Genomic DNA, 25,779 nt, shown 5'->3' on the forward strand with positions numbered 1-25,779 from the left:
GGATAATAATAGCCATAATGAAAGTGTGGATAATGCTTTGACTGATCTTGATGATGTTATGGTTCTCAGAAAAGGTCGTAAAATTCGTCACAGGAAAAAAACTGTGAGGAAGAAAAAAGGATAGTAAATCTCCCAATAATAGGAACATTCCTATTAAGTGGAGAGGTCAGAATGAGGGGCATACCCAAAATTGTTCAGAATTATAGGTTTAATTTGAAACTGTCAGGGTCTGGGTAAAGAAGTGAAAAGTGAGTTCCTTCGAGATATTATTAGGAGAGAGAGAATTGATTTTATTGGTTTGCAAGAAACCAACAAGAAAAACTTTGATGACTCTTGGTTGGACTTCATTGGTGGTAACAGAAATTTTGTTTGGGTCTGGTCTCCCCCTAATGGTTGGTCTGGAGGCTTACTGGTAGGGTTTGATGCTGACATCTTTGATGTTAGAGAGAAAGAATTGGGAGAATTTATGATTCGTATTCTGGTGATTCAAAATGAATCAGGATTTATTTGGAATTTTATTAATGTTTATGGGGCTGCTCAAAATGATCAAAAACAGAAATTCCTGAGTGAGTTATCCACTATTTGCTCTAAATGCTCTCATCCAATGTTGATTGGTGGCGACTTTAACATTCTTAGAAAAGAATCAGATAAAAACAAACATGGTGGCACCAATAAGTGGAGTTCCTTATTTAACTCTATTATTGATGTACATGATCTGATTGAATTGGAGCTTAGTGGTAGGCTTTTTACCTGGTCTAATAATAGAAATCCCCCCACTTATGAAAAGTTGGACATATTTCTTGTTAGCCCGGAGTGGGATCTACATTTTAATAATGTGAATGTTTCTGGTCTTAGTAGATCTTTTTCTGATCATGTGCCTTTATGTCTCAAAACTGATTTTACTCCCTCTACTGTGAGAGATTTTAGATATGAGTTGTGTTGGAGGCTTAGACCTGATTTTAGGAATATAGTTGAAAGAAATTGGGCTCTGCCTGTTAGAGGTAAAAAGAGTATTGAGATTTGGAAAGAATAACAAAGCGTCTCAAGAAATTGTTGAAAGGTTGGAATATTAATGTTGAAGGTAGATATTTGAAATTAAAAAAAGAGATGATGAATAAAATTGACATTTTAGATAAAAATGCGAAGTTATGGGCATTTCGGATGTTGAAAGAATCGAAAAACTCGATTTGGAGTGGAATTTGAAAAAAAAACATGGAAGAAGAAAGTTGCAAAAAAAACAAACTGCGAGAGAGAAATTCATCAACGAGGGTGATGAAAATACTAAATTCTTTCACCTTATAGCGAAAGGTCGAAAGCGACGTGTTAAAATCCCCTTTCTGTGTCATGACGGTGTTTCTGTGAATGATTCTGAAGGTATCAATAAGATTGCGTCTTCTTATTATAAAGATCTTTTTGTCCCTTCTGTCCAATGTAGTATTAATATTTCTAATCTCAATATGAAGCAGTTGTCTGACACTGACAGATCATTTCTAACGGCTCCTTTTACCATTAATGAGATTAAAAAAGTGGTTTTCGAGATGAAACATAATAGTGCTCCTGGTCTGGATGGTTTTCCTGTGGAATTCTTTCAAAACTTTTAGGATTTGATTCAAATGGACGTTTGGAACTTATTCAAGGATTTTTATGTTGGAAATCTTGATATTGAAAGACTGAATTATGGGATGGTTACTTTGTTACCAAAGGTTGATAATGCGGTTGACATGAAGAACTTCAAACCTATTTGTCTTTTGAATGTGTGTTATAAAATTATCACCAAAGTTTTGAATAACAGGCTGGCGAGTTGTATCACAAAGGTGATAAGTGACTCACAATACGACTTCATTAAAAACAGATACATTATGGATGGGGTCGTATCCCTTAATGAAATTCTTCATGAGGTTAAGAGGAAAAATCAAAGCGGTGTGGTCCTTAAAATTGATTTTGAAAAAGCCTATGACAAAGTGAATTGGCATTTCCTCTATACCATGATGGAAAAAAGGTTTTGGGAGTACTTGGTGTGATTGGGTAATGAGAATTGTGCGAGGTGGCAAAGTAGCCATTAAAACTAATGATACGTTAGGGCCTTACTTCACCACTCATAAAGGGGTTAGACAAGGGGATCCTTTTTCTCCCCTTTTGTTCAATTTGGTTGCTGATGGCTTGGCGTGCATGATTCATAAAGCTCAAGTTGAGGGTCTGATTTAGGGTTTTATTCCTCATATCATCCAAAACGGATGTTGCTGCCTACAATATGCTGATGATACCATTTTCCTTATCCAAGATTGTTTAGAAGGTGCCAGAAATCTTAAATTCATTTTGTGTTTGTTTGAAAGCATGTCGGGTTGAAAATAAACTTTCACAAAAGTGAAATTTTGTGTTTTGCAAAAGCTAAGGAAATTGACTATTTGTATTCTGATATCTTCACCTGTCCTATTGGTTGTCTCCCTATGAAATATCTTGGTGTGCCAATTGATAATAAGAAGATAAATAAAAGTCTCTGGGTTCCCATGATTGAAAAATTGGAAAAAAGGCTCGCTGGGTGACAGGGTAGATTTTTGAGTTTAGATGGTAGGCTAACTCTTTTAAACAACTGCTTATCCAATGTTCCGTTATACATGCTTTCGATTTATCCTGCCCCTAAGTCAGTTATCAGAAAGGTTGATATTCTTAGGAGGCGTCTTCTTTGGCAATGGGGACGCCAGTCCAAAAAATTTCATTTAGTTGATTGGTTGTCTGTGTGCTCTCCTAAAAGTCAAGGAGGTTTGGGTGTTCTGAATCTTGATTTTATGAATGATTCCTTACTGACTAAATGGCTTTGGAATATTGAAACTTCAAATGGCTTATGGAAAAAAAATTATTGCCAGTAAATATATTAAAGGAAAACCCCTTATTTCGATCAAGCAAAGACAAGGTGATTCACACTTCTGTAAAAAATACTGAGTCTGCGTGATAATTTTTACAAATTTTGCAAATATGTGGTGGGAAATGGTTTGAAGACTAGCTTTTGGAAGAGTATCTGGATAGGAAATCTGCCCCTGTCTGTTCAGTTTCCTGTTTTATTTGACTTGGCTTATGACAAAGACATTACGGTTAATGATGTCTTGGCTTCTAATTTTGAGGTTCTTACATTTAGTGGAAGGATTGTTGGTAATCTGAGGGTTCTAATGGATGAGATGATGAGTTGTTGCAATCATGTGTTCTTGTCTGATCAGGAGGACAAAATTATGTGGAGTCTGGGGAGAAAAGGCTTTTCTGTTAATTCTGTTTACAAAAAGAAAATGAAAGATCAAGTTTCGATTCCATATAAGTTCTTGTGGAAATCCAAGTTGCCACAAAAAATCAAGATTTTCGTGTGGTTGGTGGTGAGAAATAAAATTCTTACTAAAGACAATCTGAAGAAAAGGAACTGGAATGGTTCTTTGGAATGTTGCTTTTGTGGCGTGGATGAATCCATTGATCATTTATTCTTTCATTGTCCCATTGCGAGATATATGTGGAGAGTAATTCAAGTGGCCTTGAATCTGAGGATGATTTCGAGTAGTATTAGCAACCTTTATGACAACTGGTTATGTAGACCAAAAGACAAGATTGCTAATCTGGTTTTGTTTGGCTGTGAAGCTATGTTCTGGGCAATTTAGCGCACTAGAAATGATTGGTGCTTTGGGAATAAAACTATGCTTGATCCCTCTAACATCATTTTTCTTTGCTGCTTCTGGCTGGATTCCTTGGCTATTCGACAGAGAAAGGAGGAGCAAAAAATGGTGTTCCAAGGAAGCAAGCTAATTCGAAAGACAACAAGTAAAATGTTTGGTCGGGCATTTGGGTGGTGCCCGATAGACAGGCGAATTTCTGGATGATCATAAATTGAAACTTGAATTATGGTGCTGGAGCTATCCTTTCTTTTGATGGTCGTCTTGGTTCAGTATCTTTTGTTGCGCCTGTCTGTCATGTCATGGTTGTAAATAAGAAAGTCTTATGATGCTAGTCGTAGGTCAAACTTTATCTGCTATCCTAGACCCTCCACTGATCTAGTTTGATAGTGTTAGGAGTCTAGATAGAGATCTGACCTTGTTCGATTATTTTGGATTGTTGGTTCGCGTGGGTGTCGTTGTTACAAACTTTTCTATTTCTTAATGAAATTGGGGGCTTCGCCCCTTCGTCAAAAAAATGTCTACTGTATAATTAGTCTTGTCTGAAGAATCTAAGAAATATCGTGGGATACGAACTAATGACTAGTAACTTTGTTGTCTTAGAAGGATCTCGAGAAGACCGCCGTCTACCAACACATGGATATCAACCCGTTTTACCTTAATTTTCGCTAGGCGATATTCAGATAATATTAATTTTTGGTTCCCGATGCCAAATGAAACGGGGGGCAAATCGCCGGCAGTCAACGTCAGGTAGCACCAGTACCTAGGGGTGGGCATTTTAAAACCGAAAACCGAACCCGAACCTGAACCGAACCCGAATAGACCGAATTATTGGTCTATTCGGGTTTTCGGGTTCGGGTTCGGTTCCTATATGTGCTATATTTCGGGTTATGGCTTCGGGTTCGGTTCCTAACTTATAAAACCCGAATAGACCTAATAACCCGAAATATAAAAAAGCTCTTAATATGTGATGGTATTATTATATGATTTATGAACTTATTAGCTAGAAATAATGATATCATCTAAACGATAGTATATATATATCTTTGTATGCTAATTTTAATAGTCACTTGTTGTAGTAATAGTACTTTCAATTAATTATTCATTGTCTATATTTTAACAAAATATACTAGTCTCTCTACAATTTGGGTCTATTCGGTGGACCGAATAGACCGAACCGAAATTGTGAGTCTATTCGGGTTCGGTTCCTAAAATATTTTTGGAAATTTCGGTTCTCATTTTTCAGAACCCGAAATTTCACAAACCCGAATAGACCAAACCGAATTACCCTAATAGACCGAATGCCCAGCCCTACCAGTACCACATTGAGCTTCGCCATTTTTGGATCTTGTTGGGCTCTAATTTGGGCTTTGTTTTCGGCTCAATCTAGAATAACAGGGCCATGGGCCCAGATGACGTTTTCCATATCATCGATATGCTGCGGGCTCAATTGAAACTAACGTCAAATATTATCCTCTCATCTCCAGCAGCCTACGGAGAGCGAGCGGTCCCCTCGTAGCTGTTTGTTTGGGCTTTATACTTAATCTTATAGGCCCACATGTCGACCCACGAATAATGTAGATGGAGGCCCATACAAACCCATAGATGCTTCCCGGTTCTGAGGCCGGGAATCTGAGCTTGTGTGTGTCAAAAAAAAAAACTGAGCTTGCGTCGCGTCTTGCGTGTAAGGCTGCCCGCAGTCACGTACTTGAAAAGGAACGGTAAAGAATACCGTAGGCTATAGAGTTCAAATGGTGCTGCAGCGAGTGACTGGAAAGATAGCTGTAAAATATAGTCGGCTGAGAAGAACTCTATCTGCAGCGTTCGCTGCCGTGCGACTGGATGACAGAGGTGGGACCGGAGGTGAGACCCAAGAGAGACGTTGTGAGAGACCGGTTAGGAGAGATGTGAAAATAAATAATAGAATATGTGGTAGTTGTATAGGGTAGAGATTTAAGGTAAATATGACTGCGAAAGATTGTGGGATAGAGTAGAGAATCTCGCTGACGAGGATAGAATATTCCTTTTAGAGTAGAAATTTAGGGTTCCATAAGTGCGGATAGCCTGAACCTTCCGCGTGCATCGCAGGCGAGATCGGGCTGTTCTCGTCGTCGTCGCCGCACCAGGGCATCGACGGCGAGTGGAGCGACAAGAGCGGGATCATTGTGTACCGCTGGAACGACTAGGGGAGGCGGCCCAACACAGGCCACGCTAAATGGAAGAAGCGCTGGAGCTACTGCAGGAGCGCGAGGAGGACGCGCCGCCGGCCGTGCCGACGCCGGTTGCACGTCTCCTACGACGACGGCTACTCCCTCCATCCGTGGGGTGCATATGTGCTGTGCCAATAAAACCTTGTACCGGTATCAGACGACAAATTACCTGTGATGTCTATCACTTGAGTAGTACAGAAGACATCTAGTTGAGATTGCCGTGGCCGAATGAAATGAAACCATGTGGCCCGAGGCGGGCTCGACAGCAAAACACGGTTAACGAGCTTGGCGAGTGAGGCCACGGCTGACGCTCTGTGGCTCCCGACAGCCCACGCTGACGCTTTGTGGCTCCAAGGTCCTCGCTTCCATCCACCCCGACAGGCCACGGCTCCGCCCCCACCGCTCTCGCTAGTCGCTACCATGGTGGTATCCTACACGGAGGAGCACGTGTACCGCCACCCCTGGCACCGGGTGACCGCCGCGGCGATGCGCAAGTTCACGGACCCGGCCGCGCGCGCCGCCTCCGGGGCGCTCTCCCACATCCTGGACGTCCACACGCTGTCCCGCGACGTGGACGCGCGGTCGGGCCGGCTGCGCGCCGTGCGCGCCATCGCGGGGCGGACGCCGCCGCTCCCGTTCCCTATCCGCGCCGCCGTGGCGGGAGCGGGCGGCGACGTGGTGGTGCTCTGCGTCGAGCGCACGGACGTGGACGCGCCCGCGCGCGACATGCGGGTGGCCTCCCGTAACGCCACGCTCCGGGGGCTCGTCGACGTGCGGGAGCGGTGCAGCTACGAGCCCCACCCGGCGCGGCCCGACGAGTGGACCCTGTTCCGGCAGGAGACGACCATCCGCTGCTGCGCGCCGCTGGCGGCCGTGGCGGCCAAGGTGGCCGAGCTCGTGGAGCGGCGCTGCGCGGAGAGGTTCGCGCAGAACGCGGGCAGGGGGAAGGAGGTCGTGGAGCGCATCTGCGAGGACCTTGCGGCGGAGCAGGACTCGCTCGCCAGCTGAGGTACAAGTTGGAACGGCGACCAAGAGAGCGTGGTGTTTGTGCCAGTGCCGAAAATTGCTGATGCATCACGGTGCTTTGCTGTCTGTGTGCAGAGGCTTGGGCCTTGTGTGATGTGTGATTGTGAATGCTCCACGTCAAATAAAAAAAAGGTGAAAATAGTTCGAAAAATCTGAACTGGTGCCCAGTGCCCTCACCTGAAATTGTAAAAGAAACTCACATAATAAAAACACATAACTCAGTAAATCCCGCGTTCTAAAAAGGTCCGAAAAATCTGAACTGTTGCCCTTACCTGAAGTCTATTTCGTGTGCCCATTCTCTCAGCCTGATCACTGTATCCTAGTAACACTTTTGTCTAAAAACAGCATGTACATATCGAGCGTCCTGTGTGCCAAAAAAAAAGGCAGGAGTACCTGTCGCCGTGAGCCTGGTTCAATCGTGAATCCAGATATCGAGAATAGCTATCTGCTATCCAGTGTGGCAAAAGCTTTTCCCTCATCTGCACAAGTTGGCGATGTGCCCCATAGTGCTACCAATCGAGATAATATCTCGCAGGATATGCCGTTCTTGGTTCTCATCCTCCCAGCTGAGCTGAGGATCGTTTCGCCGATAGAGACGCCCCAGAGAGAAAAAAGCAGTTCTATCCAACTAGCTATCCAGCTGCTGCTCTTCTGTCAGCATTAGACTTATAGAATCTAGCTCTTCAACAAAACAAAAAAAAGTTATAGATCCAATAATTTATTCAGGTATTAAATTTTGCCTTCGTTTCTTGATTGTGAATAAATAAGATATAAAGCCGGCTATGCAAATCTATATTCTTATTTTTAGATTCATAAAAATTGACTTCAAGTTGGTCCTAATCCTCTTCAAAAGATAAATATAAAAGTTGGATATGGATACTGATTCGAATTCAGATTCGAATGATTTTTATTTTTCATAAGCTCTAGATTATACATGCCCTTATAGATCAACTCAACATTCATACACATAAGCTCCACTGCTCGATCTCCATTCTCCAGTCTCCACCCTGTGGAGCCACGGAGCGGCCCCGGCGGGCGGCGGGCCATGCGTTTTCTGGTGCGCACTGCAGCTGGCCCCTGCAGCACTAGGCCGCCGCCCGACGGATCCGATGTCGGCAGCGCGCGCCGTTCACCGTGCGATGGTGATCACGACCAGCCGTCCTCCAATCTCCGTGGTTAGCTAATCTCCGTGGTTAGCTGGGGTGTCCCAGCGCGTGCTCCGATCGATTAGTCGATTGCAGCCACGCCTCGCTCGCGTAATAATTGGGGCACCGCATGGTTGGGGGAGTTGCCAGTTTCGGGTGCCGCTGCAGGCAGCGACGCGAGCTGGGGGGAAAGCAAAGTCGTTTGTCGTGGCGTCCTTTCGCCGGCCGGCGAGAGAGAGAGAGCATCTGCTTGCTTATCCCGATCGATGGAAGGATCGCGTTCGTACGCGCCTGTTCGTCCCCGGGCGCCCCGCCACCTTGTTAGCGTCGATACGGTGGAACGTGACCCCGCCTTGTCCGCGCTGAACCGTAATTTCCCGGTCGAGGAAAATTTGGGTACAGACAGACGCTGTGAGGCGTCCGTCCTCCGTGCTGGCCTCATGCGCGGGCGCGGCGGCCAAAAAAAAAAAAAGAACATGGTGCGGGCCTGGGCACGGCCACGCGTTCCCCATGTCGACATGCAAATCTGGCCAGAGAAGAGGTCGCCCATTCGGTTTAAGTATTCTCCGTCTCATCTACCATCTTCCAGCTAGTGCTAGACTGAGGGGTACAGTAGTATGTAGACGGTGACATGGACATGGACATGGACATGCGGGGGCTGGAATATAAAAAAATAAAGTAATGGGCATGATAATCCAGACAGCTCAGCGTCCGAAAGCGACGCCATTCGCGGTGAGCTCGGCTTAGTTCCACTCATTGACCGACGGGGAGGATCAAGCTGAACGTTCGTGCGGTAGATGGGAGACGCGGACGACGACGACGGTTTCCAAGTTCCAAGCACCTGCGGCCGTCCATCGTACGCCGATCCCGAGGGGAGTCGGCGGTGCGCGCGCGCTCGCCGACCGATGCTTGGTTTTATGCCGTATCGTATCCCTCGGCAGCGCGTCCGCGCCGGCCTCGGTCAGCCCGGGCGGCTACTTACTTGCCCCGGTACCAGACCAAACCCAACCCGCCCGCCCGCCCGCGCACGGCTGGGACGGAACAACCAGCACACGACCAGTCCGTGCGACCGCGTCCTGTATAGAAAACCTAGCGCACCCAGAGGGTCCATCCTTCCTACCCCTCGGCATCCAGCCGTGCGCGTGCGATATCTCTACTAACTTTTTTTCTAGTCCTACCCATGTTGCGTAGAAATAACCGCTAAAGAAAATCCCAGCAGGAAATCGATCAGGTCCCTACTACCAAATCTCATCCAATCCACATGGATGAGAGTTGGAAGTAAAACTGAACAGAACCTTAGCGGATGGGACGAGTAAGTTTCTTCGCAACTTGGATGTAAACGGTGAAAAAAAAATTCTCTGATAGGTAAACGTGGACGAAGATTTCTCATCCCCGTTTTTTTAGAAACTCGTTAAACTTACATGTGACGATGTTGACAATAAAAATTAATAATTATCTTGTCAAGAGATTACCCATTATACAAATATTATCGTTTTAATGTACACATAATGATTTTTACATCTAATAATGTGTATAAGTGATAATGTTTTATATTTATAACTAATAAATGTAGTACTATCTAATTATAATTTACGCGGGGACGTGAATCTCCAACTGTGATTTATCGTCGCGGGAAATGAGGATAGGAAAAAATATCCCCACAATCGTTTGTTGGGATCTCCACAGGAATTGTTTTTTGGGCCAATTCCCTGTATACCACTGGAAAATATACTCATTCCTTGTATGCCACTGGCCCCACATGTCATAGACACCAAAAAATATACCTATATGCCACTCAGTGGCACACAAGGGATGAGTGTAAAATCTGATGGCATACCAGGAATTTTCTCTTGTTTTTTTCGTCGAGGGAATGATTATGGAAACCCGCTCCGTTGCCATCTCTATGCACAGCGTGCCATGTTATTCACATTCCTTTGCCGTCTGCGCCAGGGTGCGAGCCCCGCGGCCTAGGTCGCGACAGGTGGCCAGCCGAAACCGGGAGGCAGGAGCGCGAGGCAGAGGGGCAGCGTCATCACCCGGGCGCGCGCCAACGACAACGAGGCCGAGGCCGGAAATAACACGCCGGGCGGGCGGGTCACTGCTGCTGCCTTTGCCGCTGCGCGTCCGCGGAAGGGGACGCGTCCCCGTCCGTCTTCCCACTTTTCCCCGATAAAACCACGGGCGCCTCTCGTCCATTCCTCGCTCGCCCACCCTCCCCGCGGATCACAGACAGCCTGTGCCCGCCTTCCAGTCCACAATCTCCCTGCCTCTCCTCTCCCACCCTCCCTCCGAAAAGCAAGCTCCGGCCCGGACCGCCCCACCGCGCGCGCGCATACACAGAGAGAGAGAGAGAGACCGCACGGTCGTTCGGGGTTCCTTTGGCCAGGCGCACGACACGAGCATGGCGCAGCGCGACAAGAAGGAGGAGCCCACGGAGCTGCGGGCGCCGGAGATCGCGCTCTGCGCCAACAACTGCGGCTTCCCGGGCAACCCGGCCACGCAGAACCTGTGCCAGAGCTGCTTCTCGGCGTCGAGGTCGTCGTCGTCGTCTTCGCAGCCGTCCCCTACCTCCTCTCCCTCAGCTTCCGCGCCGGCCGCCGCGGTGCCGCAGCCGAGGCCGGCGCTCCTGGACGCGGCGCTGCAGCTGGCGCCTCCGGCCGCGGCCGCGGGCCAGCCTGTGGAGGCCTCGGCCAGGACTTCTGCCAACCGGTGCTCCAGCTGCCGGAAGCGCGTGGGGCTGACGGGGTTCCGGTGCCGCTGCGGCGACCTGTTCTGCGGCGCGCACCGGTACTCGGACCGCCACGGCTGCCGCTACGACTACAGGGGCGCCGCCCGGGACGCCATCGCCCGGGAGAACCCGGTGGTGCGCGCGGCCAAGATCGTTAGGTTCTGATTCGACCGGCGGGCGGAGGAAGGAATTGCAGAGAGGGAAAACGAAGATTCCAAGGGCGGAAGGGGGGAAAGGCATGCGAAATCAGAGAGGTCTTCGGTGTTACTACTATGCTGTTCTTGGACGTGTTTGATTTTTAATCTCCTTTTATATATATATATATATATAATTTTCCTACGGAGGTGGGAGGAGAGGAGGTGGACGAAGAATAGTGTAATGATAATGGTGGTGGTGCAGCGGCGGTGGTTGAGGGCCCAAAACGATGAACACATGGGGTTGGGTTGGGTGTATGTATCTATCTGTCACACGCAGCTTTTGTGCAAGACTATTATACTACATCGCTGGTCCCTCCAATTTGCTCGATCGTTCAGGCTCCTAATCATATCTGCCGACCCCCCGTATTTCCTCCGCTTAAACTTTTTGCTCGCGGAGAATGAGAAGCACTGAAGCAATCAAGTCCTCTTTTTTTTTCCCGTCTGGCCCACATGCCAATCTCCATAATGGAACCGTCGCATTATCGCGCCGCGGTCGGCACAATAGTCATCTCCCGGGCCGGCTGGCCAGCGTGCCACGGCGTCGCCGAATTTTTTTTGTATTTTAGCCTTTCAACAGAAGTAAAATCTCGTTTAGACTAAAAAAATTTTAAATGCAGTTTTGGACCCTTAGCTCGGCGCCACAGCCTATGGCGCCGAGCTATGACGTGGCCGCAACGGCTAGCTGCGTCCAGGGCTGACCTGGCTCTGACGTGGCGGCGGCGCGCCCTCGTAGCTCGGCGCCACAGATCTTGGCGCCGAGCTACGAATTCCTATAAAAACGCCCGCGCGGCTGGCCGAGAGCAGCTCATTTCATCCCATTTCCAAACTTCGTCAAAATTTCCTGGATTCAAAGATTTGAGTTGGTTCACTTCGTAGACCAAGGTATGATTTCCAACTGATTCGTTTTGTATATTAGGTTGTTAGTTTAATAATTTGTATACACCTATTATATTATTATTTCGATTATTAGTTTTTGTAAACTTATTATAAAGCATAATAGGTACAAGTGATAATTATAATCGTTTATTAGATGAAAGACATATACCGAGAGGCGTTGTGGCAGAAGAGAGGTCGTCCTCGGGAGTTATATCTGGACGTATCTAGTAAGGATGCTCCTGTTCCTCCTGAACTCCCCGTGCCTAACTGTGACTGTGGCAGACTGGCTTGGGTACATCAATCACAACATCCAGACACGGCTGCTCGCTGCTACTACCTTTGTGGCACTTTGGACGTACGTAGCTTATGACTTGTCACTTAATTTTGTTCGCATTCATTATTTTGTAGATATGTAATAGTGCATCTTTCCATTATTTTAGGGACATCAGAAGTGTTTCTTTTTCCAGTGGATCGATGGTCCTGATAAATTTGACCCTCGATATCTTCTTTTCGTTAATTGGTTGAGTGGAAAGACCAGTCATGAGCGTTTTAAGCGTTGGGTACCTCCTCCCCCGAATCCTCCACCAATGACGGATGCGGAGAAGGAGGTAGCAACAGAAAGACGGATGGACTCACCGCCTCGATGCGATTGTGGAGACCGTGCTGTCATCGACGAAGACTATGACAAGCAGTTCTGTTGTCCGAACATAGATTATGTGAGCCCATTGATACGCTAAATGTATAAACTAGTTTTTATTTACAATAAATTACTAATTTTTTCTCCTGCAGCCATACGGGTGGCGTAAGTGTCGTTTCAAAGAGTGGTTGTATGGTCCTTTGTCCCATTGGCCAGAGCCAGAGGTAAAGGAAAAGAGATACATGGGGTGGGCGGCAGAAGAGGTCAAATTTGATCCAGTACTCTGCAAATGTGGTATTGAAGCTAAGTATGGATTAGTTCCTTCGGAGCTTGGTGTTGGATATTTTTGTGGACATATGGTCGATTACGATGAGGTTGGTATTTTTTTTTGCACCAGATGTAATGTTATAGCGGTACTTACTATTTTTTTTGTAGGAGACGAGGAAATGCAGTTGGGAGAGTTACGACGACAAAGGAGAGGTGATGCGCACAATAGAGTCCAAGAGAATAATGGGACAGAAGATGCGTTGTGGATCTCGGCTCGTCGATTCGTACATTAACGATCGCATACGCGACATGCGTAGGGAAGCAAAATCTGCCTTTTATGATAGCCCGAAGCGTGCAGAGTATAGGAGGTTGAAGGCGGCAGATGAGAAGAGAGCACAGGATGTAAGGGAATGGGAAGCGGCTCAAGCCGAGAAACAGATGTTGGATAATCTTGCTGATCGCCTCAAGGGAAGTAAGTGAGATAAATGATATTATAATTATGTTAGTACAATTTATTTATCCTGACTTTGCTAACTTAATTTTCTCATTATATTTGCAGAGATTGGAAGCGGCGTAAACTATTTGGCCGATGAGGCGCATGCGAGATATGTTCAGGATAAAATGGCAACGATGGAGGAGGAGGACGACGACACATCTATATTGAGTGAGCTTATCGCCCTCGCAGAGGCAGGATTACATGAAGAAGAGGAGGACGACACGTCAAGGTTGAGTGAGCTCATCGCACTAGCTGAGGCAGGATTACGTGCTCAAGAGGAAGAGGATGAGTTTATGTCACAGGCCGCCGCAGAGGTAGAGGCAGCTTATTACAAGAAGAAGTCTGATGAGGCTGAGGCTGAGGATGAGCTATTCTCCCAAGCTGCAGATGAAGCAGAAGCCAATTATTACAAAAGAACTGGTGACAAGTGTGATGCAGGACAATGCAGCAAGTGGAATGAGGTTGTTGTTGAGGATTGCGCGACGGATGACTCCGAAGATGAGTTACTCATAGATTGTGATTCAGACTGAAGAATTGAAGATTTGATAATTGTAAATATTAAACAACTAGAGAAGTCTTTACCTGTCGACCAGAGCCGTCAACGCCGCTGGGTTGAAAGTGGGCAGCCCACGGCGGACCTGGTACGATAAGACGTCCAAGCCAGCCCTCTGTAGGAGAGGAGTGTACCTCTCATCGTACCTCATCTCCTCCAGAAACCGGTCATGGGTCCGGACCCGCAGAACGGGCAACACCTAGCAATCAAAAGAATTTTCATTAGTCAAATATATGTCGCATATATTAATTCAAATATAGGTCGCAAATATAACAAACAAAATATTACCTCTCCCTCTGCGGTGAGACGGCCCCTGTGGTGCTCGTCGTAGTGAGGGTCCAGCAAGTGGAACTGCGCCATCCTGCAAATTAAGATATCAACATATTAGAATATAAGTTGTGTACAAAGTGTAACAAAAACATCGACAAGTCTACCGCATGTACAAAGTTGCGTATAAAAAAATATATCACACCTGACTAAGTGTCCAAATGCATGTACGTGAGTTGTGGCCAAGTCTACCGCATTTTCCGCATTCATTCTGCTCTGGGTCCACGAGAAATGGCTCAAAACGAGGGCTCCAGGTACGTACTAAGCTCTCTACACTGAACTCAGAAGGTATTCTGCTCTCAAATGCAAAGTTACGATGACGTGCGGCCGCAACATAATGAGAACATGGAAAATGGTATTGTCTAGGTTTACCACATCCGCACCAGAATGCATCAAGTAACACGACATGTGTCCTCGAAGGTCGCACCTCACCGTCGGAAGTTATGCCGCCTAGTGTTGTTACCTCGTATTTACCCAGCTCCTCATCAAAGCATTGTACCTCATGTCTATGGGCACGTTCCTTTGCATTATTAAGGTGTGATGTTGGTTTAGGTGCCCATCTCTGCCCTCGGGTCTGCATTGCCTTGGCCTGCGCGTGTCTATCATTAAACCAAGCCACAAGCCTATAAAAAGTGAATGTTACTATAGCATTGACTGGCATGCCCCGTATACCCTTGAGCACACTGTTAAATGACTCGGCCATGTTGCTAGTCTGAAACTCGAACCGCCAGCCACCTTCGTCGTAGGCCCTTGTCCATTTCTGTGGTTCCCTCAGCAATCCAGCAATCCAGTTCTTACCTTTAGCATTTGTTGCATCTTTTAGTTCCTTCAACTTATCCTCGAAAAACGAAACCTCCAACTGACGACATACCTCCTCAAAAAGGGGGAAGTTAGCCTTGCTATGATCCTTTCGAAGAAGATTTTCTGCTAGATGTCGAGTGCACCATCTGTGGTGCATGGGTGCGTAGCCAGGAATCTGCTCTTGCACTGCATTAAGAATACCTTGGTGTCTGTCAGATATGACACCAACCTCGCGTCTAGGGCCTACGACATGGATGCGTACAAGCCGCAAGAACCAAGACCAACTATCTCTGTTCTCCCTCTCCACCAAAGCAAATGCCAAAGGAACCAGTGAGTTGTCTGCGTCGCATGATATGGCAACCAACAATGTGCCCTTATACTTCCCAAGCAGAAAAGTACCATCAATAGAGAGCACGGGACGACAATGCCTGAAGGCCTCTACGCACTACGAGAAACACCAAAAAGCACGAAAAAATATCTCTTTGCCGTTCCTCCATTCATTAGGTTTGGGGATGTACTCGTAATGCATGCCTGGGTTTTTTGCTTTCATTGCATTGAACAATGCTGGTAACTTCTCATAACCCTCCTCCCAATCCCCGTATATCATCTTCCATGCTCGCTGCTTTGCCCTCCATGCTTTCCCATATTTGATCCTGTAACCAAACAGCTCCGAAGTCATGGTCATAATTGACTTCACCTTCAAGTTTGGCTGACCCTTCAATATCCCCAATATCCTTTTCGCAATCAGGGTAGATGTCAACTGACGATGCTTAGAGCTCAGCTCTGTCTGGGCACAAGTGTGTGGACCTACAATTTTGGTGATCTTAAACTTTCCGGTGTCCTTCTGCCTTCGGGCACATACCCTCCAATTACATTCTGGCACCTCGCACACAACAGTGTAACGACGATGTGCATACGAATGTCTCACCTTGAACGGCCTCTTCCGGTTCACAGAATATTCCTGTAGCCATCGTCTCAGTGTAGGCAGATCCTTGAAAAGTAAGCCAACCTTAATCTCAATGCTGTCGGCGTTATCCGGAGCCTCTAGCAGTTCATCGTCACGTCCTTCAGCATACGCACGGGTGGAATGACTTAAACTGCTAAATTCATGTACTGCAGGGTCTCGCTCCGGACACAAACGTCTTATGAGTTCAATTTCTTGCTCGGTCATTTCTTGAACCGGACGGTCATCATCAGAATCTACGGCCCGTGCAGCCTCATATGGCTCCTCCTCATCCTCAATCTGAACATCAACACTATTGGATGCCCCGCATATGTTGTCCATATTATATGACACAGGCACATCAATCTGAACATCAGCATTATCGATATGTGGAGATCCTGCATCGGGTCGGAGCAAGAAAAACCACATTAAAAAGTCTAATCAAACGAAATAATGATGGATACGAACAATGTGTCGAAGACACTTACTAGGATGATCGTGAACTGGATCCTGGGTCAATGGGATCTCTTGGGGGGGTACCACCGCATTAGAAGCCCCACAAACGCCGGGAATAGGACGAGAAATCCCATACTCGTGCGGACCCGATTGAGCATCGGGCACAACAACGACTTCTTCATGAAGCTCTACCAAAGGAGCTTCAATACGAGATGCATTTGGCATTTGTGGAGATAACCCGACTGGACCTTCGCAATGACTAACAGGTAACTTTTGAACAACCACATCCAAACATGGTGGAACCATCGTCTTCACAATTCTTAAATATATCACCCAATCATCTTCTGAGGTAATGGAGATCAACCGTCGGACAACTGTTCCATATGTAATATGGGACAACAAACCCTGAATTGATATTCTAGGGTCGTTTATGTCGCAACTAATCTCCTCACAAGCTCGAGCCAAAAGCTGGTCAAAAGTTGGTCTTTCAACGAACAACATGGTCACGATCTTCATACCATCAAAAGTAACACTCCCATAAGCATCTATCTCCACCCTTCCTCCATGGTATAGTGTTACTAGGCTGTCCATCTATTTCAAAAATGGATTACTAACTCAATAATGGATACATACTTAAGCCTACTAACTTACTAAGTAATAAATATATATTAACTAATAACTATACAGTAAATATTAAATAAACACATCAAACGAAATTACATAATCTATAAATAATGTACGAAAACTATGTATACCTGAGAACGCGTACGACTCCAGCTAACGGTGGAGAAGGTCAAGTCGGTCGAACACCTACGTACAAAAAAACCAATTGTCAGTAAAAAATTTGGCAGCACCTCCCCTGTAAAGTGATGTTTATAGAACCTGCGAATAAACGACAATACGATGGTTGCCAACACAGAAAACATGTAATATCAATGCGCTAAACAAAATGGTAACTATATAATCACTAAGAATTTACTAAACACTAACAATATACTACGCAACAAACTAGCTAACTATTTTAATAAACACTAACAACAAAATATCTAACTAATTACTAAACAATAAATAAGTGGATACCTAACTAATTACTACTAGTTTACAAAATAAGAAATTAAAAAAAAAACTGGTCGGCAGTGGGGGCGAGAGGTACCGGGGCCGGAGCGGGCGGTGGCCGGACTCCCGGCGGCGGAGACTGGTCGGCGGAGCTCGGGCGGAGCTCGGGCGGAGCGCGGCGGGGCGGTCGGCGGAGCTCGAGGGCGGAGCTCGCGGCGGCAGAAGAGGTCCTGGGCCGGGGCGGCCGTGCGGCGGCCAGCCGGAGCTGGGGCAGGCGGCGGCCGCGACCCGCAGACAGACCCGAGGGCAGGCGGCGGCGGCGTGATTTGTGGACGGCGGCGATGGCGTGATTTGTGGACGGCAGGCGGCGGCGGCTTGATTTGGAATGAGCAGAGAAGACAAGAAACGCGCAGAGAGAAGGCTGTTTGCGGATTTTTCCTAGCTCGGCGCCAAGATCTATGGCTCCGAGCTAGGTGCCACGCGGGAGTGCCACGTCACGAAGCTCGGCGCCACAGCCGGTGGCGCCGAGCTGTGTTAGCTCGGCGCCACAGGCTATGGCGCCGAGCTAAGGGTCCAAAACTGCATTTAAAATTTTTTTAGGTCTAAACATGATTTTACTTCTGTTTAAGGGCTAAAATAAAAAAAAAATCGGCACGGCGTCGCTGTCGCGGACGCCACACGGTCCGGCCGCAGTGGATGAGTGGAGACGCATGCCAACCCGCATTACTCCTCTCCTATCCTCCACTCGAGAAGTCGAGGCGCCATTGGCCGGCCGGCCAACCGCTCGTCTTTTCTCCGCGCGGTTGCCATCGCGGCCCTTACCGGCGCCGGCCGATTGCCGCTGACTTGGTTTCCCCTGGTCCGTGATCGCCACCCCTTATTTTTGATTATTATTACGTCGATAGATTATTGCTGGTGGTTGGCGTGCTGTGTTGTTCCTCGTCGATGCGTCGAGAGGTTTCGCTAGTTCGGCTGCTCGATGCACAGCAGCGGTCAGCGCAGCGCATTCGTTGAACCCGTTACCTTGTTGCCTTTGCCTCTCGTCTAGACTTAAAAATTTGGGGCAGGCTATTGGGACCGACTCACCGACATGATACGACACGGAAAAAAAAACTCTGGTACGAAGGAAAATAGATCGAGCCGGTACGGTCTAAATGGTTGGTCCGTGTGTCTTAATTTTAGACACGATAGGCGACACAACACAACAATATTAGATAGACTGTGTTTAGGCTGACACAACACGAGGTAAGTCACAAATTAAAAAACTATCGTATAAATGGTTATTTCATACTTTAAGGTTTTTTTATCTCTTCACAAAAGTTATAAAAATATTGATTTTTCAGTCTATAGCGAAATTATAAATATTATATATATACTACTTATTAAGGCTGCAAGAATAGTCTTCCTGTTCTGTCATTCTCATTCTTTGTTCGACCTCTCAAGCAAAGGCCAAGAGTAGCTACCGCTACACCACATCTGTGTTTATGTCTACATGTATGACAGAAAACACATCTACTACATCTCTCACCAAGCTCACTTGGTACCCTTGCACAATGCGTAGTAGTAGATAAGTATCACCGAAATTCTTGAATTATATTTTTGGGTGGAGATAATATTATTTAAAAAAGAGCTTTCCATGCAATTTCTTTTGTTTGAATAATGTATTATACTTAAATTTCCTTTTTTTGCATGCGTGGCATTTTTTCTTCATAATATTTTTTCCATTGATCAGACTTGTGAGTCATTTTCATAAACCAACGCCAAGCATGAATCCATGTTTCTTACTTTAAACCCGAACAAACACCATAAGCAGGATGCACTCGCGTTAGCGTCGCTCATCGATGACGAGAAAAAGCTTGGCGACTGTCAGTTCGACCTCTAGAAGCAGTCCTGCGTGGTCGCATGCACCGCTGTGTACGACAAGCTCCCGCGAAGCCGCCACTTGGACGCGGTCCAGAGTAGTTGCATCGCGCTGTCTATCGTTAAGCAGGGGGGCCTCATGGTTGTCGCCAACGTCGACGACTCTCGGGTTGTTCAGGACACCGCATCCGACGACGACGTCATCACGCCGTCCAGCTCATCGTCCACCTGAAGCCCAACCTGCCACGTAAGTCGCTACTGACCGGACATGAATTCTTGTGCGCTGGGACGATGGACGTTGCTGACGTTGTGTGAGTGTCCTCGAACATGATGTATGTAGTGGAGTAGCGCATCCGGTGATGCAACGACCAGAGGTACTACCTCGCTGATGAGCCTAGGGTGCACTTTGTTTGGCAGCCCAACCAAGAGTCATCGGTACTCGTTATGTCGCGCGCGTTCGACGACTACTATATCGAGGATTGTGGCGTCATCTTGGCGCCGGAGGTGACACAGAGGAGGATCGACAACAGTGACCAGTTCGTCATCCTCGCCACCGTCAGAGTAGCTTTTGTGCCGGCCTGCCTTTAATTCTCTTCGCAAACACACACACTTACCTTTTTGTTTAAGCAAGAGCGTATGGTGGTGCGTGTCTGATGACTAACGATGTACGAGGAAATTTCTTTCGACCTGTATGGAACATGCTCTCCAATGATGAGACCATACAGATCGTGGCATATATCGAAGTCTGCATGATACTGATGGTTGCAATGTAGTGGTGAAACAACTAGATTAAAATAACAAAATTTATGCATGGATAGGATCACAAATTGATTATGAAACATTTTCTCATAACAATATAACACACATTTTATATATAAGTTATCATAGTATACTGGTATTATATGTTTCCGTTGCAACGCACAGGTACTCAACTAGTGTATATATATATATATATAGGGAAGAGGTAATGGAAGCCCTGGGCTTCCGTTAGTGGACGAAGCCCCAGCCAAGAGGCCGATCGGGTCGCGTTCGGCCCAATGGACGCCAGCTTGCGTCAGCCATGCATAGGATAGCAACGTATCCCGACTGAGACGCTGCAACCGATATACGCACGCGTAAAGGTATGTGGAAATGTGCATAACTCATGCATAAATGGAAAAGTTTCTGCCACGAATCACGGAACGAATATTTGCATGTGCATGCCGGTTTACGATTGCATAACGCTGTGAGACATGATAGCGTAAACCATGCAACATTTAAAAATCTCCCACCGGTTTGAGATAAGGAAAGACGTGCGCGTAAATAAAGGCGCAGTTACGGGAGGAAACAAATACAAGGTTAGCTCGTCCACGTTCGCTCGTCCACGTCTTTATCTCAGGTATTGGCGGCGTTTAGCGGCGACGGAAGTTAGAGGTACGGCTGACGGCGAGAAAAATGTCCAGCACCGGAGCTGGCGATGACATGCCACCTGTAGCATCTGTAAATACGCCAGCAGGTACGTCTGTTTCAATGGACATGAATCTTGTAGCGTCTGCGATCGCCCCATACACAGAGGGTGTCTCCGTTACTCCCCCGGCAGCATTGAGGGCACCTGGACATATCGATGAGCAAACAAAAACGACAGATGTGGTCGGCGCAGAGAAGCACATCCCCATGAGACATATTGGGCCGCATGAACAGGACACACCTCATATTCTTCAAAGCCATGTAAGTTCTCCCAAATATGATACTCTTATTCTCTTACATACTTCTTTGTAATGTTGTACATATACCATGTTAAATTTAGACGCTATTGAATAGTAAATGTTAAATTTCTGTGCGCAGCCGGGCAATATTGATATAAGATTGATACCTAAAGTCGGTATGACATTTAGTAACGTGGACGAGGCGTATAATTTTTATAGTCAATATGCATACGAGGTTGGATTTCCGTTGAAGAAATATAGGGAGCGGAAGAATTGTAAATGGTTGAACTGTTCAATGGAAGGAAAGAATACTGAAAGGGTAGCTGGAAATCCAAGGATACGTAACACATGTTCGAAACGAACACAGTGCAAGGCTGGGATGAAACTTAAAAAAATCTACGATGATGCTAAAGAGAATGTTATTTCCGTTCAGATTGATCTGGTAAACTATGAGCATAATCATGAATTTTTGAAGAAAGATACAGAAAAAGGGCAATTGCAATGCAACAAAACACATGATCGTGAATATATGGAGTTCCTTAGTGCGATGCAAGAAAGCAGGATTCCACAACATTGCATTATGGATTTTGTTACAGAAATGCATGGTGGCCCAGAAAACGTTCCAATAACCGTGCAGGACATGAGTAACCTGTAAGTGTATTATGCATTGACAATAATTGTATTTTATATTACAGAAACAATCGTAATGTGTTGAGTTAGATATAGTGCATAATCATTACATTTTTTGACAGGAAAAAAGCATGGCAAAGGGAAAGAAATGCAAATGATGTGTCAAAGCTGTTATTTTTTTTCATTATGCAAGAAAGATAATCCACAATTTTTTTCAGACTTTCAACTGGACAAAGGAGGGAAAATTTTAAGCATATTTTGGTCCCATGCTAGCCAGCAAGCCGAGTACATTGATTTTGGTGATGCAGTTACATTTGATACTACACATAAGACTAATATGTACGATAAGCCATTAGGCATGTTTGTTGGCTCGAACCACCACCTACAGTGCACAATATTTGGGTTTGCTTTACTAGGAGACGAGACAGTTGATACATTCGAGTGGGTCTTCAATACGTTCAAAACATGCATGGGATGTGACGGACCACGAGTGATGTTGACAGGTATGTTGTAATAAATGGCTCGTAATTATTATGGCACGTACTATATGATATCATATTGGCTTGCATAATGTTATGTAAATTTATCTATTTCAGATCAAGACCCTGCTATGCCAATCGCACTAGGCAGAGTATTCCCAAACACAATACATCGATTGTGTTTGTGGCATGTGCAAAACAGGTATATGCCCCACTTGAATGAATTGTATGCAAGATTTGAGGAGATGGATTTCAAAACAAGGTTCCAATCTATAATACATCATCCATTGAATGAAATGGAGTTCGAGGCTGCCTGGCAAATGATGCTAGATGATTTCTAGCTACACGAGAACAACACCCTTGCCAGATTATTTGAAATACACAAAGATTGGGTACCTGCATTTTTCAAAGGAGACTATTGTGGTCTTATGGTCTCTACACAACGAAGCGAGAGCATGAACAAGTTGGTGAAGAGTGCCCACGTGGATGCAAACACACCGCTTCATCAATTTGCAAAGCAAATGATGAAGCTCCTGCATAGTAGGAAGATGAAAGAGGCCAAAGAGGCACTAGGATGCATGGTAAGTGAAAAAAATAATAAACATATGTTTTATGCTATTAAAAACAAAACGGTATTAATACTATATTATGTAATTTGCAGGGTCAAAAGGATACAACTACATTGTATATGTTTGAAATAAGAGTTGCAGGGGCATACACTAGAGCTGTGATAACAAGGTTCCAGGAGACAGTAAAATATGCAACTGCATACCGAATAGACCGTGATACAGAGGGTGATGAACATGATTGGGTGGTGAAACATACTACAAGATCAAATAAAATTGTTTGGGGTCAACACCAATTCAAAATAAGGGCTGATGTGGATGCCGGAAAGTATTCATGTGAGTGCAAGCATTGGGAGCATACAGGTATGTTATACTAAACGATTATTTCTATATAAAATTCTAAATTATTACGAATACATAGCTGTTTGTGATTAATATATGACATAATGTATGTTTAATCAATTATAGGTTTATTTTGTGTTCATCTTGTACGCGCTTTCATGCATCTACAAATTGAAAGGATCCCGAGTGAGTATATTTTGCAACGATACACATACTCCGCGCATCAAGATGTGGCTTTTTCAAGAGACGATAGGAATTTGAAAGGAAAAGATGGAGAAACTAGATCATATAGACAGAAGATGTTGCTTAAAAAAGTAATGGAAGTAGTACACCATGCGAGTCTGTCTAAAGCTGGGAATGATAAAGCCCTAGAGATGATGGACGAATTATTAGGGTTATTGATGCGTGTGGAGCCTGATATAGGTACTGGTGAGAGTTGTGGCACAAGTGCTTGCGATGACATCCAGGTACGCCCATCATGTTGTTATGAATTTTGCATAATTACTTGTCGATAATGATCCATGTTTGTAATGATGATATAGGTCGAAGCGTATGAAATAGATGAAATGGCTATAGACAACTTACGCAAATTAGATGATGGGAACGAGGTATGGAACAAATCTTTATAATGTATTACATATGCTGCTCTATAACATTTGTGTCTTCACTGGACTTTGCTTTATTTCACAGGAAATATTAATGGGGTCTAATACAAATGAATGCAATACTAAGGATGATCAATGTAATATGCCGATATTAAAATTGGAACATAACACTGACATTCAGCTAGTTGATAGTAGTTCTACGGATGTGGAAGCTAGAAAGGTAATAACATTGCTACAATATATGATGACATACGTGAATATAAAAACTGACTTAATATCTTTGTTTTGTAGAAACTAGAATTTCATATGGAAGGTGTAAACTTAGCAAGACCAGATAAGGCCAAGCCTAAGGGAAGAACAATCAAAAGTAGTGAGCAACAAGTTTTAAAATTGGGTGCGAAAGGAGCTAAGAAGATGAGCAGGAAGTGCCAGAAATGTGGCATAGCTGATGGTCACAACAGCCGTACGTGTTTAACTGTCGAGGATAATAGGGTTCGATTGGCTAACCTATCTGGACGTAAGCGAGGACGGCCTCCTGGTTCAAGGAACAAAATCATAGCTGCAGCCCCACAATGGAATGAGACGTCAACGTCGAAAAAACGAACGGTGGATGTCGGAGATGATGATTCATCTGGTAGAGAGTAGAAGACCATAAGATACAAATATTTCCTTATGTAAATGTGGTTCCTGTGTTTATTTGATAAATTCCAGAAAGTATCATAAATATACTTGCAAACTGGCATAAACGTATGTGTAATTTGTCATAAGCTATTAACAGGTCTGCAGCAAACTGAGTGTACATAGACTTAGCATACATGTATGTGAAAAAATGCATAACACTGCGTTGTGTAATGCATAAGATGGTTAGACTATGAACCATGACTGTACAAAAAATGAGCCTGTTTCCAGTATATAACGCTGATAATTGTATCATACACTTGAGACAAAACTAGAATAATGTATGGGCATAGAATGATGACTATTGTATCATAAGTGTATGGGCAAACATGCATAAGACCCGCAATAATTATATCATAAACTTCGGACAAAACAGGCATACTTCGAGGTTATTGACAGAACAATATTGTACAGGAATCTGGCAGAATCAAATGCAAGAAACACACATTACTATCAAACACATTTGGTACAATATTCCAGTTTAGAGGTTAGTTGATCCCCAAAGTTGTCATTGACATAAACTAAGAAACGTCTACGGTCTTTGCCCATATTATACACACATGAATGATCTGAAGTTTAGGGAACCATTGTATACAAAATTTATTACATGTCCAAACTAAACTACATCCTTTAGACCTTGAATCTTTGGATGTCTTCGAGCAGCGATAATGCTTTGTTCTTCGGGTGGAATGCGATATAATGCAGCGCAAGAGACCGTATCTCACTAGTGTTGCCCTGAAATACAAAAACATTGAGTTAGTTATACCTCTGTTCCATATGTTGCTTTGTGCCAACTATAGAATTAACTGGTAAATTTGTATGTATTGCTTCTATGTCTGACCGCAAAGATCCTTCGTCGCATTGATAAAATAGAATGTAACTCATAACATAAAACCCACAGTCATTGGATCCTGCTGCCATGTTAGGACAATTTGGGCACAAGTCAATTGTGAAGTTACCAAATTTGGGAAAGTATGTCCTGGGCCGTACATGTTGTATTGCTTTGTTTAATCTACTCATAATAACCTTAGCCCATGGTAACTTTCTGCCACCTGAGCCCAAATGTGCAAAATGATAGTCCTTCCATGTAGTTCCACCAAGTGTTGGCCCATATGGGTTGGAATCTAAAATATGAATGCACTTCTTGACCTTATTGACAACATACAATGTCCAATGCCCCCTGCTTACCATGGGGACCATGATCTGACCGTGTAAAAAAAGCATAAAATGAACAGTGTAAATTACAAAAGCATAACAATGTGATATGTTCCATTTAAAAGAAATTATGTTTGGATTATGAAATACGATTGTTACCGCTTTGCATTGGTCCAATTCATCTGTCTCAGGCAATGAATTGTCTAGAAGTGTGTGGAGTACAGATTCATCAAAAGGTTGAGGGTTGCGACTGTGTCGTTCCTGTTCCTCAAAGTTGAGTAGTGACTGCAATAAACGATATAAATGGAGTGAGTATACTTGGGTTCATCTAATTTGTATATGAATATGGTGTATGTAAGTTACGATAATTTACCCCAACATTAACATCAAGAATCAAACTGTTCGAACTCA

At 45.0% G+C, this 25,779-nt stretch overlaps 2 protein-coding genes across 2 annotated transcripts; both read left to right on the forward strand.

Moving 5' to 3' along the window:
• Positions 1 to 5,944: 5,944 nt before the first annotated feature.
• LOC100286332 (BCR/ABL-regulated protein) lies at positions 5,945 to 7,037 on the forward strand. Its single transcript, NM_001159219.2, has one exon. The coding sequence runs from the start codon at positions 6,281 to 6,283 to the stop codon at positions 6,866 to 6,868; it is 588 nt and encodes a 195-aa protein (NP_001152691.2). The 5' UTR covers positions 5,945 to 6,280; the 3' UTR covers positions 6,869 to 7,037.
• A 3,195-nt stretch (positions 7,038 to 10,232) lies between these two features.
• Positions 10,233 to 11,238, forward strand: LOC100127541 (uncharacterized). Its single transcript, NM_001112795.2, has one exon. It carries the CDS (start codon positions 10,433 to 10,435, stop codon positions 10,922 to 10,924), a length of 492 nt encoding a protein of 163 aa, NP_001106266.1. The 5' UTR covers positions 10,233 to 10,432; the 3' UTR covers positions 10,925 to 11,238.
• Positions 11,239 to 25,779: the final 14,541 nt, after the last annotated feature.

The sequence above is a fragment of the Zea mays genome, chromosome 7 (genome assembly GCF_902167145.1).
Source record: "Zea mays cultivar B73 chromosome 7, Zm-B73-REFERENCE-NAM-5.0, whole genome shotgun sequence".
In the NCBI taxonomy this organism is placed as follows: Eukaryota; Viridiplantae; Streptophyta; class Magnoliopsida; order Poales; family Poaceae; genus Zea; species Zea mays.

What these genes read in the sequence shown, in the direction of transcription:
- LOC100286332 (NM_001159219.2), top strand. Translation starts at nt 6,281, where the DNA reads ATGGTGGTATCCTACACGGAGGAGCACGTGTACCGCCACCCCTGGCAC.
- LOC100127541 (NM_001112795.2), top strand. Translation starts at nt 10,433, where the DNA reads ATGGCGCAGCGCGACAAGAAGGAGGAGCCCACGGAGCTGCGGGCGCCG.